The sequence below is a fragment of the Haliaeetus albicilla genome, chromosome 26 (assembly GCF_947461875.1).
Source record: "Haliaeetus albicilla chromosome 26, bHalAlb1.1, whole genome shotgun sequence".
Taxonomy (NCBI): Eukaryota; Metazoa; Chordata; class Aves; order Accipitriformes; family Accipitridae; genus Haliaeetus; species Haliaeetus albicilla.
The window spans coordinates 17,197,975-17,212,818 of record NC_091508.1 but is presented as its reverse complement, the minus strand read 5'-3'; the positions used below and the strand labels follow the sequence as shown (position 1 = coordinate 17,212,818).

Below are 14,844 nucleotides of genomic sequence, written 5' to 3'. Positions count from 1 at the left end.
TACTTCACCCACAAGACATCTTGTGGAAATTTTATTATATAGAGTGTAAAATGCAACTGTCAGTCAAATAAAAAGAACACTTTTTTTTTTTTAAACACCATGCTCAACATTATCCAATTGTGTTTCTTTATAGTTAGACATTTCAAGCATAAGGAAAAATAAGGAAAGAACCCAAGAACAGTAACTTCAGTACATTTCAAAACGGAATGTCCCGCAGGGCAATTAAAAATGCAAGAAAAAATAGCTTCAATTCCGTTTTTCCTTTAAAAATACACTGTTATCTGTACAAGAAACACTACAGTAAACATTGGAAATCATATTATCCCTTTTATTAAATCAAAATTATTTAGCGCATACTGTGGTTAATACTAGATTCATTTATTTCTCTAGGTAATTTGACAAATATTAGATAAGAAAATATTTAAAAGAAATGAAAAAGCAAAAAACACCTTGGAATTAAAAAATAGTTACTACCTTTTATATGGTTTTATGTTCCACAGTGTTTGTTAAAGGTACTAATAGCAGATTCATTTTAATATTAAAAATAACAGTATTTATATTTCTGAGAGCATAGAGGAAAGTTTTTTTTCTTTTTTTTGTTTGTTTTTTTTGTTTTTTTAAACAAGCTTGGAGGTCTTAGATACATAAATGCAACTAGCAATGGAGACATGAAAAAATGTATTGCTAAAAAAATTAACACGTTTTTATATTACCCCTTTAGACTCTAGAAATTATACAAACCCTACAAAATGCCCCCCCCACCCATAACTTGCCTGACAGCAAAACAGTAACTGTCTCAATACAGAATTCACATAATTAATTACAATACATATCATAGTTCAGTTTTTAAAAAATGCAATAGAATCAAAGACAGCCAAGATACAAGAAATTAGAAGTAAAACATTTAATGAATTTACATATTTAAGAATATTTAAATACTGTTTAAAATTTTTTTTTCTTTTTAGGATTTGTTACATACCACCTAAGACTTCCAAGCCACTCTTTCTGTTGCAACAGAAAAGATCGAAAATTAAAAGGAAAAAACACACAAAAAACCACATGTTGAAATGTCACAGCTCTGGGGTGCGTTTTGGTGCCTGCAAATTCTCTGGCTTCTCTCCAAAAAGAATCCCGGAGATTTTTTTTACAAATTTGGAAACAAAATTACCAGCATGTCCATAAGTTTAGTACATTACTAATTGTTCCTGATTCTTAGAAAAGTTCAGTATAGATTATCCTACAACTAGTGTTTCACAAACAAACAGAAAAGTCTTCATCAAAATGTTGCAAATCTAGAAACCTCTGTTACAAAAAGGTTTTCTTCCACAATGATTCCAAGAAAAAAAAATTGCCACGAGGACCTTGTTCTACTGCTCCTAGAGAGAGAGAGAGAGAGAGAGAGGGAGGGAAAAAAAAAAAGTTACTCAGCGGCAGCAAATTCGTAATGCTGTCAAGCCCTCCTCCCCCAACAGACAGGTCTCTCATTCCCCGTTCCAGCCGAGCAGGATATATACCTCAAACGATGCTTCAAGCCGTTATCGAAGAGATCTCTGCCCTAATGCCTGCTATCCCCGAGCTCTCCTTCCAGGAGTTCATGCCTCTTATCGAACAAGATCTCTCTTCTCTAGAGGGCCAGACTTTGAGAGAGGAATGAAGAGAACTCCCTTTTATCACCGCTTCTAGGTCACACTTGGCCAGCGCCCGCGGCAAGCGCCGATTCCTGCACCCGGCTCGCCCCGCTCGACCTCGGCAGTGCCAGAGAGCAGCAGCGGGGAGGCTGCGGCTGCCTGAGGACGGTGCTGGCTCCCCGCGCCACCTGCATCCAGACCAGCTTCTGCTCCAAGGAGCCAGAGTAAAAACGCAATTCAGTGGGGAGAAGCGTCCGATCACAGAGGTGTGCGTGTTCTTTGCACATACTTTTTGCCAAATACCAAGACATTCGCTCTGCAAACCCGGCGCTCAGGAAAGCCCTGTGGGTACCATCAGGATAAATCCCACACAACCCTCTGGTGGTTTGAGTGAAAGGTGAGGTGCGATTTTACTCGGCAGTGGGTTAATCCAAATTATTTTTCAACAGTTTTCCGCTCCCTTTCAGGAGAGGGTGCTCCCTCCCCAGCAAGCACACACCTCCTATCGCAGCACAAAGCTTGCAAGAGAAAAGGCAAAGCCTGCACACACGGTTCTGGACTGCACGATGTGCCGGTGTTGTGCTACCTCGCCAGCCTGGCTCCATCATTCCTTTTACTTTCATTCCCCAAAGCCACAAAACAGCCTGGGGGTTATAAGGAAAGGTCCCCAGGAGAAACAAATAAGCTCCCAGTTCTCTCCCAAAAAACCTCTCACCAGGGAAATAAGACTCTGATGTTGAAACAACAGTTCTGTGATTGCTTCCTCAGCCACAAGATATCTCTGCTTTACCATGTGAACCCAAAGCAGAGTCCCCACACCAGGGCAAGGCCAACGTACCCAGTTCCCCAAGGGAATGAGCAGTGAGGTTCAGGGAACACGAATACGGACCTGGCTGTGGGCCTGAGCCTGCCCTAGTGTCTGCCCGTAGTAGGCGGCCTGCTGTCTGTAATACTCTGCCCAAGCCATCGTGTAGTCCGGTTGGGAACTTGCCTGAGAAGCAGCACTGGCAGCATGACCTGGAGGAAAAGAAGGGAAAAGGGAGAGATGAGCAATTCAGTTAAGACCAAGCCCAGGCTTAGGATCTCCTTTTGTAAAGCTTAAAGAAGAGCCAGCCCCCTTCCAAGAGCTGCAGACATCTGAAAGAGCGACACCGGCTATCTGCTGTTTGGATACGACAGGACAGGCTTTGAGCTGGCTTGCAAGTGACAAGCCGACAGCAGCCAGAAAGCATTAAGAGACTGTTCCCGCAGCTGCAGGGACACAGTTTGACAGCCTGCACCCTTCATCCCCGGCCCAAAGGCTCTAGCAGCACGGTGTCAAAAGCAAATCGAGAAGTTGGCATCATGCGCTTCTTAACGGAATGGAGAAAGCCAGGCTCATGTTTTTCCATGTGTGCAAAGCTTTCCTACCCTCTCAACAACCCAGCTTCAGCTTTCTGGTTTTTGTTAGCATCAGTTCTTGTTATACGCTATGTTTCCCCCAGACAGGCCAACTGCAAGCATGTACGCGAGGTCTACTGTGGACCATGGTTCAATGGGAGCACCTCTCTCGAGGCACAACAGCAGACAGCACAACTGAGAGCTTTCAGTGGGAGAACTACATGCACCATCACCAACAGGAGAGGACCAAAGGGGTTTTGTAGAGGACTGGAAGCTAATAACGGCAGGGGATGGAGATGCAAGTCATCGGATTAGAGTTAACTCTCTTTGTAACAAGACTTGATTCATCTCCAATAACCCTGTTTCACTCACTCTGTTTTTTGAAATACTCCTCCCATGCTTTGCTGTAATCGGGATGGCTGTTCTGCTGCTGGCTCTGTTGGCCTGTGCAAAGATGACAACAAGGGGCACGTCAGTATGGAACAGGTGACAGTTTCCAGCCAGTGACATTTACCTTTCCACTAGACAGGCCCTGAATCTACCTCAGTTGCCCAGACTTCACACTTCAGCTTCCACCTTTCTACAGTGTTCAGCATCTTCAGTTCAGGGAAAGCCGAGGAAAAGCTCAAGTTCCTGATTTCACCTCACCTGTGCCCTGTTAAAGGGTATTAAGCCAAGTCTCCCCCCTGCTGGGACCTGCTCAAGCCAAAACATAAGCTGGGAGCTGCTCAGTTTGCACATCAACCACCCTAGGCTGTCAGTCCACTCACACCTAGCACAGGGATGGAGGGTTGAAATGTCTGACAGAATTGAGACCTGTCACCTTGACCTGCAGCCATGGAGCTGCCAAGGAAATGGCCATGTTTTGAGTCACCTCACTTGGTTTTCAGGGGTCTGCATCCTTCACCCCCACTCTCATCAGCGGAGCCCACCTGAAGGAGCCTCAGTGGGCAATGCCTGTCTGTACAACATGCCCAAACACGAGCCTCCAGCGTACCATCTGCCCCAGCGCACAGCTCTGGGGTAGCCAAACTGCTACTGGCTGCAAAGTCCTCAGGCCCGAAGGGAGCCATGAGCCCTGCACAAAGCACAGCCAGCTCCACCTGCCCTCAGCACTACAGCCCACGCATCATCCGGAGAGGCATCCACAACACCCTCCTAACAGCCACAACTGGCTCCATGGCACAGTCTCCAGACTCCCCACCAAGATAAGTGGTGCCAACGCCTGCACTGAGAGAGACCTCGCAGACCCCAAACCCTTGGTCTTCACGTAGCCCAGACTCCCCCTCTCTGAAACACTAAGACACCTTCAATCCAGCACATCTATGTGCTATTGCAGGGGAGAGTCCAGCCATCTGGGTGCAGAGGCGGGATGCCCACACTTCCCTTAGTCACATTAGAGCAAAGAGCCCTCAGTGAGACACACAGCAAACAAAAAAAAAAAAAAGCCCTGAACAGAAAACACAGCAACTAGAAAACTGCAGAGAGAGGCAGGCACAGCGAGAGTGTGAGCGCTGAGCATGAGCCACTACACACAGGGACAGCAGGCAAGGACAGGACACACGCGTGGAAGAGAGCTCTTCCCAGCCCATCCAACCGCCTGCGCTCCATGTACAGCCCTGCCTTGCGACGCCGGCCGAAGGGGGGCTTTGAAGTGGGGGGAAGGGGGAAAATAATACACTGCAAATGTGAAGTGGGTGGAGGGAACAGGGCAGCAGTGTCCTGTCCAGGGGCATAAAAGCGGGTTAAAAGACTTGACCAACGCTACAAGTCAGGACCTTTTCTGGCAGAGGTCAAGGCTGCCTCAACTGTCCACCTGCTAATGCCAACAAAGGACCTCCTTCAATGCCTTTTCTTCTAGGAGAATTACAGTCCGCAGCAGGCTGAAAGGACACGCAGCTAAATGCATTTCACAGCAAAATGTTTCCCCAGCCAGTTAATTTATTTAAGATGGGGGAAGTAATTAAAATCTAAATACATGTGTAGGGGGTGGGGGTCTGCCACTCCTCCCACAAGGAGGGCACTCTTGAGTCTGTCCCTAGGAAGCCTGCTCAGAGAACGACTCAGCCGTCTCTTTGACAGGGCTAGCAGAGCTGTGAACGAACAGGCTGCAGCACTCAGGGAAGGGACCCTTCACAAGACTGTTTTCAAATTAAAACTTAAAGTGCAAAAGCAGGTATTTACCTAGTTTCTTATAATAATCCTCCCACGCCTTGGTGAACTCCACCTGGCCTGACTGGGTACCATTGTGATCTGCAGCAGAAGAAAGCGGTGAAGGCTGCTTAAAGCACAGCATTATCTTGTCTGTCCTCTCTCCTTACCAAGACTGCCTTCAGTATGCCTGGCTACAAACAGGAACATGGAGGATCCTAAGTAGACATGGAACTAGAGAGCCAACATTTTCCATCAGGTTCAACAGCAGAAATAAAACGTCTGCCCCCCAAACACGGCATTGTGGTACTAACCCATACAGGGAAAGGACAAGGGCAAGGCAGGATGTTTCTCTGGTCTTGGGAGCCACCAGAAACCTGACAAACTCACTGCAAAGCAGTCATCGTTGGGATAAAAGCTGCACTATCAGTAATCGGGGGATTCAAAGGGTCTGTGCTTCTTATACCAGGCTCCAAAGCCAGGAGGTGTGAGCTTGAGACATGACTATATGTTGCAGGAAGGGAGATTTTGTTTTTCCCTAGTGGCTGGTGGGCAAGACAAAGAGGATGTTTCAGGGAGGTGAGAAAGAAGGTAAGTTACTAAAGTGAGCTTCTAAAGGCATCTTGCAAGGCAAATAGCAATGCATATTTTGTAAGCATTTATTTGAAGGCTTTATGAGAAGATGAAAATTACATTTTTTTGTAGAACTTTCCCTGCTGCATCGACTGCTCTGCTTCCCAAAGCTCAGGGAAGTCCAGTGCTCTTGAAGGTGCACAGGAAAGGACTGGAATAACAATTTTTCCTGTAAAGCAAGCTTATGGGAAAATACTCTTCTTCAGTACCATACTATTCCATTCCTGTACAAAAAAAAGAGTCCTTCCAAGCCCACCCATTGCATTTTGCTGTCCTGAATATAGAACAACTATTGACCTTCTGTAAGTCCCTAGAGCTCAAAGGAAAAGTCATGATTTTTAGACTGTAATTGCTAAGGAGCAGGACCCTTGCAGAGGCTTTTTTTTTTGTTTAACACACACTTCCCACGCAGGGTTCCTATGTCCTACTGTAGCACACATTTTAGAAGTGCACTAAGTTAACAAAGCAGCACTGAGGATTTCCAAATTTCATATATGCACAATTTCATAAACATTAAAATGTGATTAATGTTACAGGGAATCACAAGTACAATTGCAGGCATTGCTCCTCCAATGTTTCCTCTACCTCAGGCACCTCAAACAGTGAGAATTTATACTGAATTTAATATTCTACTTCATTGCTAATTCAGCCTTAGCACTAAAAGGCATCTGTCATTAAACCCCTTTAAAATTACCCCCCCCACACACACTTTTTGGTGCTTAGCTTCAGTTTTCATGAGACTAGGCCATTAAAAAACCTCATATTTCCTGAAAAATTGTGACTGAAAAGTGTCTTTTGGACATTACTGCCCAACACATGAGCTCTGAGATTATCAAGCAGACTACGAATCTGCTCTGTTTAGGGCAAACCATTAATCTGGCTGTTGAAGACACCGGATGATGCAGTTACCGTCACCAATAGCATTTACTACTTCAATTATTCTGAAAAGGGCGACTCCCCATTCCAATCTGCTGCATTTGACTAAACAGGCTGTTAGGAAGCCATGACACTTCGAACCTTGAAGAATAACAGCCAGCCTGACTCAGTGCTGGTGATTTGAAGTGGAAAGCCCAGCAGCAGGGGTCACCTGGGTTCAGTTTTTGAACTGATGACTAAGGACATGTATGCACTCATTTTTGGGTTTTTATTTATTTGAAAGCTGGTTATTCCACTGGCCTCATTCTGAGCATTTAGCACTGTGGAGGCTGAGCAGTTCTCATCAACTCCCAAGAGGAGACAAGAGGACACTACTACAGTCAGTGTGGATGAACCAGGATAGGAGCTCTGCCTATCCTTTCTTCCATTTCCTGCATCTCCTTTCCCAGTCTTTCCATCAGACTGGGAGTTGAGCAGTGAGAAGAGCTCATAAGGAACATTTAAAAAAGAAAATAAGCAAGAACTGATAAGGTCAAGAACAAAGAGATGGGAGGGCTTGCCACCAGACACGATATGCCTGTTAGGGGGAAGGTGGGGTTGGCAAGTGCTTGCCTGGAGAATCCTGGCAGAAGAGAGCCTAAGGCAAAAATGTTCTTGTTAGAGAGGAACAGACAGCAAGGACCAAGTTTCTACACAAAGAGAACAGAAACAGGCAGTAAGCAGTTAAGTGCACAAAAAGCGTCACAGTTTTCAATGGACTTCAGCTTATTCTGAGCTCAAACACCACAGCATGTCTCCACACACCTCTTCTGCTCAGGAAATTATTTTGCCTTTTTCACAGAAGTGGTCTCATGGGTGAACCTGTGTTTTGCAGGCACAAAGCAGCAATTGCAAAGGGAATATACCAACCCTTCTCCAACCCAGGTCGTAGACACTTACTTGGGACTTGCTGTCCAGGCTGCTGCCACGTCTGGTAGGTACTGCCCCAACCCTGCGTCATGAACGCCTGAGGACCACTGCAGAGGACAAAAAGGCACGCTGAAGTAGACAATAAAATACTTAACAGGCCATATACATGAAGTTACCCACAGAAGCGAAACTGTTACTTATAGCCAGCAGCTGCTGAGCCAACAGGTGAATGTGGGAACAAAAGGAAACGCTGTGTAGGTGTGACTGCTAACTGTCTTGATATTGGTCTGTTCATGAAGCCAAGACAAAGATACATCACACTGAACAGCACTCCTTGTGCTGTATGCAGTTCAGGCTTCTTTCCATGCTCTTACTGCACTAGAGACAGAAATTCTGGAGACGCCAATACCTACCTTGTTTATAATAGATAAAATCCTTCCTGTAGTCAAGCTTAAAGGATTAATCTCACTTGCTTCTTGCTTCTGAATGCTCAATCTTTAAAAGGCTCCACTTGCACACCACCGCTTCAGGGCCCTCCACCCTTCTCCCAGTGCTTTTATAGCTCCCAGGCATTCCCCACAGCCCGTCGGTGATGAGATGGAGAAGCTTACTTTTGATGAGGTGTAGCGGGTGCTTGGCTGAACGGACTTTGACCAAATCCTCCAGGTCCACCCATGCTGGTACCCTGTCACAGAATCCACAAATATTTAATGCCAGCTCTAAGCACAGGGTGGAGTCAGCTAGTATGAGCAGTAAGAAAGGGGAGAAGACAGCCTGGGACACGTTCCACTAAATCCCAGCACCTGAAAGAAGTGACTGATTCTCCAAGGATGAAGTTCTCAGGACTGTCAGCACATTCCAGGAGCCCAGCTTCAAAAGCAACTCGTCAGCCCACAAAGGGGCTAACGGGACTATGGCACAGTTGCAAGTTTTCCTTTGAATAGCTTAGGTCCTGAGGTTGGTATCAAGCCTTCTCCTCTCAGGCAATTCAGCATAAAGGTTGCTTTTCAGCTTTACCACGCCCCAGTTCAGTATTTTCCGTACTTTCTTTTACCCAAGTCTCCCCCTTCAGTAGTACTCCAGCCTGACATTATTAAGCTTCAATACCACAGCACTGCATTAAGTGGAAGGTAAAAGTCATCCTGGATTTACTGGAGCAAGGAGTTGAGTGTTACTTTCAGTATGATGACGCCAGGATTGTGTCATTCTCACGCAGTGACACTATTGTCTTCCCTTCAAAAAAAATAAAATCTCCTTTGACAGCCTTCTCATACCTTATTATTGCTGTTCTTCCCTCTCATACAGCTGCATACTACCCATGATTATGTCAGCAAACAGTCAGATCCTTCTGGGACCACAGCAAAAATTAGTCCAATGGGTGCTGGAGGGCCAAAGTTCAAGACAGCTGCTAACAGGCAAATGGTTTTGAAGCTGAATAACGTAAGCGTGTGTATTCTGTGCCATCCTGTAAGTCCAGGCCGACACGTACCTAAGAGTGAAAACGTCACGTCTGAAAGAGATAGACCGAGATCAACAGAGATGGAACTTACACCAACTTTCTCATCTATGAGATGTCTAGCGAGTTCAATTTGCTGGGGAACTCCTCTGATAGTGAATATTCGTACACCAGGGTCCGTGTTCGGAGGTGGGTTTCTCTGGAGCTCAACATGGGCTCCTGACTGCTGATTTATACTCTTGATGTTCTCACCACCTGAAGAAAACCAAGACAGAAGAAGGGATCTTCAGCATCTTTTTCATAAAAGCATAACAAAGTCAGGTTCTGGTAATGGAATATAGTTTCAACTACCTTCTGTGTGCGTCAAGGGAGGCAGGCTGAAGATGGCAACAGCATAAAAAAAACCACAGTACCTGAGCTCATGTTGCTCCTTTATGCTGCCTCATAAGTATGACCTGAAACTGTGAGCTACTGCAATGGTTTTTTGGGGTCATGGATGGTGCCATTTTAAGAATACACACAGTCCCCCTGTGTACGCATTGCTAGGCTTGCAACAAAACGCAGCATGACTGGCACACGCTTTGACAAAACAGATGCAAAAACCATACTGATGGAATTCTGGTGGTTTTGCACAGCTGTTCACAATCCTCAAGAAAAGAAAGTCACCTGCAACTGAAACATGCTCGCTCTTTCTTCCATGAGGCTTTTTTCCCCCCATCACTAGACATTTCATTCCACCAAGGCAAAAAGCCACCAGCCACATACCTTGTAGCTTAAAAACAAAGCTTAAGCTTTCTCACAATCATGTGCTGTTCAATAGCTTATTCCCTTAAAGAAACCTCTGCTTACCGCACTTCCTATTCACGCTGCAGCGTATGCATCCCTCCACACAACTGCACCAGTACAGGATTCCAGGCAGTCCTCCGCTATTTCAGAGTTAGTTGTGCATGCAGTGAACATATCTGGCTAGTTTGCCATCTGGATACACTAGAGCACTGGAGTGCTTCGAACAAGATGTGGCAGAGCCAGTCAAAGTAGATCTGATTTCCTGAAGACCTGCTAGGTCCCCGTCTCTTAATGAAATTTGCTTAACAAAAGCCTCAGCCAATGTTAACAATGGTTCAATTCTTCTTTTGGAAGCTCACACAACTTACAGACCAGCTCCACTCAACTGGAGAAATTAAAGGGTGTGTGGAAGGAAAGGATTTTACAACTTTTAAATCACAAACCAAAGATCACCAGCCAAAAGGACATTCAGCAAGCAGGAAAGATTGCAAAGGAAACTAAGTGGAGATTTTTTTTTGGTTTTAATGAAAAAAGAGTCTCAAAAAATAATCTCAATTTTGCTTGCATTTCCATCTCTATACATCCAGCACAACTTCAAAACAAACTGTGGATGTTGCAGACACTTGTTCATTTCATTGTAATGGACTCGTGACCTTTTTAACATCTTAAAGCCTTCTTGGGGAAGGGAGGAGGAAAAGTTGCCAAAGGGCAATTAACTCTTTCTAAATGAATTTTTGAAGATGCATTTAACAAAAGATAATCGTGTCACATCCCTGGGCAGACAACAGCGATTGTACTGTGCAGCCAAAAGCCAAGACACTTATTTTCAGTCAAGCATGGGAAAGCGGTAAGATGAAGTTTCAAAACCAAGAAGTTTTTTCTATGTAACGCTTTTGTCTGATGCAGACTTGTTTGAAGCTCTGTTTTTTACATACTGAGGTGAGATCTGAATCAACAGCCATTTCATCTGCTTAACAAAAACAGAGGACCCTTTCAGCCAACACAATTTGGATCATGAAGGAGTGGGAGAACTTTACTGAGCGACAGAGGCATAACCATAGGTTGCTACTTGCACAGCAGGCTAGGTTTCTCCTTCCAAAAGGGGATTAAAAATTAAAGCTTTCTCAAACTGGAAGCAAGGAGAATATAGATTTCAAATCATTTCCCCATTTAGCATTCAGCACCAAGTTGGCAGTTGCTGGGACTATTTCCATATCAGCTCCCTCCTAGACCATACTGCAGGATCAAGTTAGTTGCCTCTCCAGGTTTGGTCAGAGGCTGCAAGCTCCTACCCCTGTACCAGGACTTGGTGCCCTTCTCCTCCTTACCCTCCAGTCTGGTACATGCCAAAGTGCTCCCTCCCATCCAAGCGATCCCAGTTCAGCCTCCAGAGCATGCAAATGAAATGACGCAGTCAACATGATGCTGCATGGTGCCGGAAGGAGTCCATCTTCCCCCATAATGAGGTGACCCGCTCAGCACATGGTGGCTGTCTATAGCGCATTCAGCAGCCCGCTCCATTCTTCTACCTGATGGGGGGCAGAAGTGATCCAAGAGTGGCCCCCCAGCTGGACGTGAAATTGTAAAGCAATTAATCAAACCTGCTAAAAGGCAGAGCTGACAAGAGCCAGGCCAGCCACGTTATCTGTCAATATTGCTGTATTTATCATGGAAATCCAGCGGGGGCCCAGAGAGGCTGTGGTTTGTTTCCAAGAACCACCAAACAGAAAAAGTGCTTGACATGTGTATGGCGCTCGTCTCCACCCTTCCTCGAGTCTTTCAGAAAAGAAAAGCTGCACCTACCCACCCTCTAGAGGAAAAAGCTACACACAGGATTTGCAGGGAGCTGAGCACTTCTTATCAGCTCAAAAAGGCTCACGCTCCCAAGCTGAGAAGTGACGCCCACAAGAAAAGGGCCCTAGACCTTCTGTCATATACACTGCAGAAATTGAGCTGAGAAACTTCCTCATCTCCCTCTTTTCCCCCCTTCTCAAGTGGTGACATGGAGCTGGAAGCACCGCAGCAGTTACCTGGCCACATCACATAACACTACACCTAGCAGCCCAAGATACCCATTGCTCGGGTGCTAACCTCAGAGACCAAGCTACATGAGCCCAGAGGACTCAGTCAGATTTTACAGAGCAGGCTAACAGCCAAGTCCTGTATCACTGGCGGGGGGATGTTGTGGAGGGGGAGAAGGGAAAAAAAAAACAAAAACAAAAACCAAAAAACCCGAAAAAAAGCTGGGAACTGCTCAGAAACTAAAAGGGGGGAGCAAAGGTTTTACAATTGGTCACTGTTAAGAAAACCCCACTAATGTCCTCTCTCCCCTATGCTGCCCCACAGGCAGTGGGAGAGGAAATAAGAAGAATTGGGTGTCTTGCATCAACATATGGAAAGTGTAGTACATCCATCCTGGTCCAGGCCCCAAAAGGCAATGCTACAGCCATCACTCACTTGACAAAAAATGAAGGCTGCAATAGACTAAGAGCATAGGCACTGTAAGAACACCGATTACAAGGTGGTATTACAAAGCTACAAGCACTCAAATCACCATGCAACTAGTAATTAGTCACTCCAGAAAGCTTCTGATCTGGCTGGGTAAGAATCCCTATTTTGCTGTTGTGGAAACAAAGGTAAAAAGCTACCCTTCACCCCCACAGTGAGCCTGTGCCAGGCCTTGCACTTGAATGCTAGGACATCCAACTCCGCTACCTGCATTTATCTTTTCAGCACACAGTGCTCTCTGTAGTCACAAATGCTCCACTTCAGTGCACTGCTGAACAACAAGTGACCTTTTCTGATCCTTTATTAAGGATGACTAATGGATACAGCAATAAAGTTTCATTATAATTTTATTTTTCCATACATATAACTCTCACATGTGAGCTTAAAATTTGCTTTGCTTGATCTTTTGCCCAATTGGACTGTTCAGTGAGATCAAGCATAATCACCCTGCAATTTCTGCATAATGGGGAGAGCAGGTGTTTTTTCATGTTGAAAAAAGTTTTCAGGTTTGTGAACAGGTTTACAGCAAAGAACAACATCTGAAAATGATTGCAGATATACTGCTGACATGCCCGTGTCCCACATCTGTGTCCCTTGTCATCCAGTAAGGCAGGAGTTCAGGGTGCTACAGGGGCCAGACACATGGAAGGGAACAAGTGAGATGCAGCAGGGGAAAGAGGTCACAATACATTTCATCGCAGGCTCACTCCTGCCCAACATGATGGCAGGAAACTAAATGCCACTGAAATATGGCACAATGCCCTCGAGACTCTGCCTCCTTTACCGTTGTAGCTAATCTGTTCCTATTCTATTCACCTCACCTCTCCTGAGGCTAAAAGCCAACTGTGATTACTTAAATACTAGTTAAGGCACATGTCATTCTTTCTGAAATAAGCAGATAGAAAAATTAAATATAACTCCTTTGATACGTCAGTGTATTAACTCAGAAGCATCACAACAATTCAGAGCGATAGAGCTCTCCTTCTCCTGGCTCTAATCTAAGTACTGCCATGACCCGAAGTGTAGCTCATGCTCTATGATAAATTGAGACTGCTGTTGATGCTCTGGTTTCCTAACTGTCTTGAGGTTGTACCGATTCTTGAGAGGAAGGCCAGATGACTCCTTGTCCATGTCCTAAGCATGGAGAGATTCAACAGCTAAGGCAGCCAAGGGGCCTCCATGGCAGTGAACATGCTTGTCTGAGCGAGACAAGGTGCACCAGTCTGCTCCGTGACAGGCTCAGATACAGACAAATCCTGCTGCTTCACTTTATTCATCAGACACTTCAGGTACGTGGCTGGAAGCAGCTACTGTTATTACCACATTCAGAGACCTTCCATTTTATCACATGGCACTCACAGAAATCCAGCATGACGAAATGACTGTTCTGCTTGTCCCTGATAAACTGTCCTTTAAACGAATTCTGTATAAAAAGAATCCACAAATGAACCTGCCTTTTCTCAGCCAGCTGCTTGTTATAACAAGCTTACTTGACAGCTCTGCATGAAGAGCCTCTCTTGCAGATTGTGAACAAGGGCCTGGAGAGTACAATTATGAGTGAGAGCACCACAAAGAAAACAACCACAAGCGCTTATAGCTTATTCCTATGCTGCATTCACCGGCCACTAAATACCTGCAATTACAGAAAACTCCAAATCCTCACACTGTCAGGCAGCAAGAATGCGACCATCCCAAGGGAAAAAGATTGCAAGCTCTAGTATTTAGTGTCACCAGACCTACCTTTGCCTATAACAAGACCACACTTATCGGCTGGCACCGTGTAGGTTATTTCCTGCATGCCCCCAGGTGTTCCAACACTCCAGTCCCCACGGCCACGACCTCTTCCTCGGGCAACAGCCAAGCTTCCAAAGCCATCTCGTTCCTTGGAAGGCAAAAAATTTATATCAGTGGTTTTTTTCTGGCCCCAATGCACGTTAAAACCAAAATAAAGCAAGGTAAGTTAGACTGCATTATAATCAATGGCATTGAATTAAGATATTCTTGGACTTCACTTTCACATTCAAGATTTTGAAGCACTTTAAAGAAATGCCAAGTAACATAGGTTACAGTTGCCTTCCTGACTCAGGAAGATATTTATATTTTTTAAATGCATGCCTTTACATCTGCTGAAATAAACCTATAAACAAGCATCAACTACTAAAGGACTTTTAGTTTGTGATGGGGGCTTTCCTTAGAGCAACCAATAGATCTTGGCACTGACACACACAGAAGTTGCTTCCAAACCCTTTCAAGTGTCATTCTTTAAAGAACTGCTGGAATTACTCAGCTGAAATGCACATTTTCCAAAACTTCCAAAGGAAGCTTTTAAGTTCAAAGACACTTAAAGGACATACCTATTTTGGGTAACTGATTTCTCCAAAAGCAAAGGCCATGGGCAGAGACTATCATGACAGACCTCAAAGTTTAAGTGGATTATTAAAAGAATTATGAAATCAAGTATTCAAACCAGCTCTCGGGGCAAGAAGAGGTATCAAGACCTACCCTTGATGGACAAAT

At 45.0% G+C, this 14,844-nt stretch overlaps 1 protein-coding gene across 4 annotated transcripts in view; it reads right to left on the bottom strand.

Moving 5' to 3' along the window:
* FUBP3 (far upstream element binding protein 3) overlaps positions 1-14,844 on the bottom strand; it is a 41,105-nt gene continuing 26,261 nt past the window's right edge. For 2 of the 4 annotated variants that reach the window (XM_069770608.1, XM_069770607.1), the window contains exons 13-20: positions 14,068-14,209; positions 9,128-9,288; positions 8,189-8,262; positions 7,608-7,684; positions 5,193-5,261; positions 3,381-3,452; positions 2,518-2,645; positions 1-1,376 (exon numbers count right to left, since the gene is read on the bottom strand). In XM_069770608.1, coding sequence (XP_069626709.1) covers positions 1,368-1,376; positions 2,518-2,645; positions 3,381-3,452; positions 5,193-5,261; positions 7,608-7,684; positions 8,189-8,262; positions 9,128-9,288; positions 14,068-14,209 — 732 coding nt within the window. In that variant the 3' untranslated portion in view covers positions 1-1,367. The remainder of the gene's footprint in view (positions 1,377-2,517; positions 2,646-3,380; positions 3,453-5,192; positions 5,262-7,607; positions 7,685-8,188; positions 8,263-9,127; positions 9,289-14,067; positions 14,210-14,844) is intronic. The other 2 variants (XM_069770609.1, XM_069770610.1) reach the window with 2 other exon arrangements.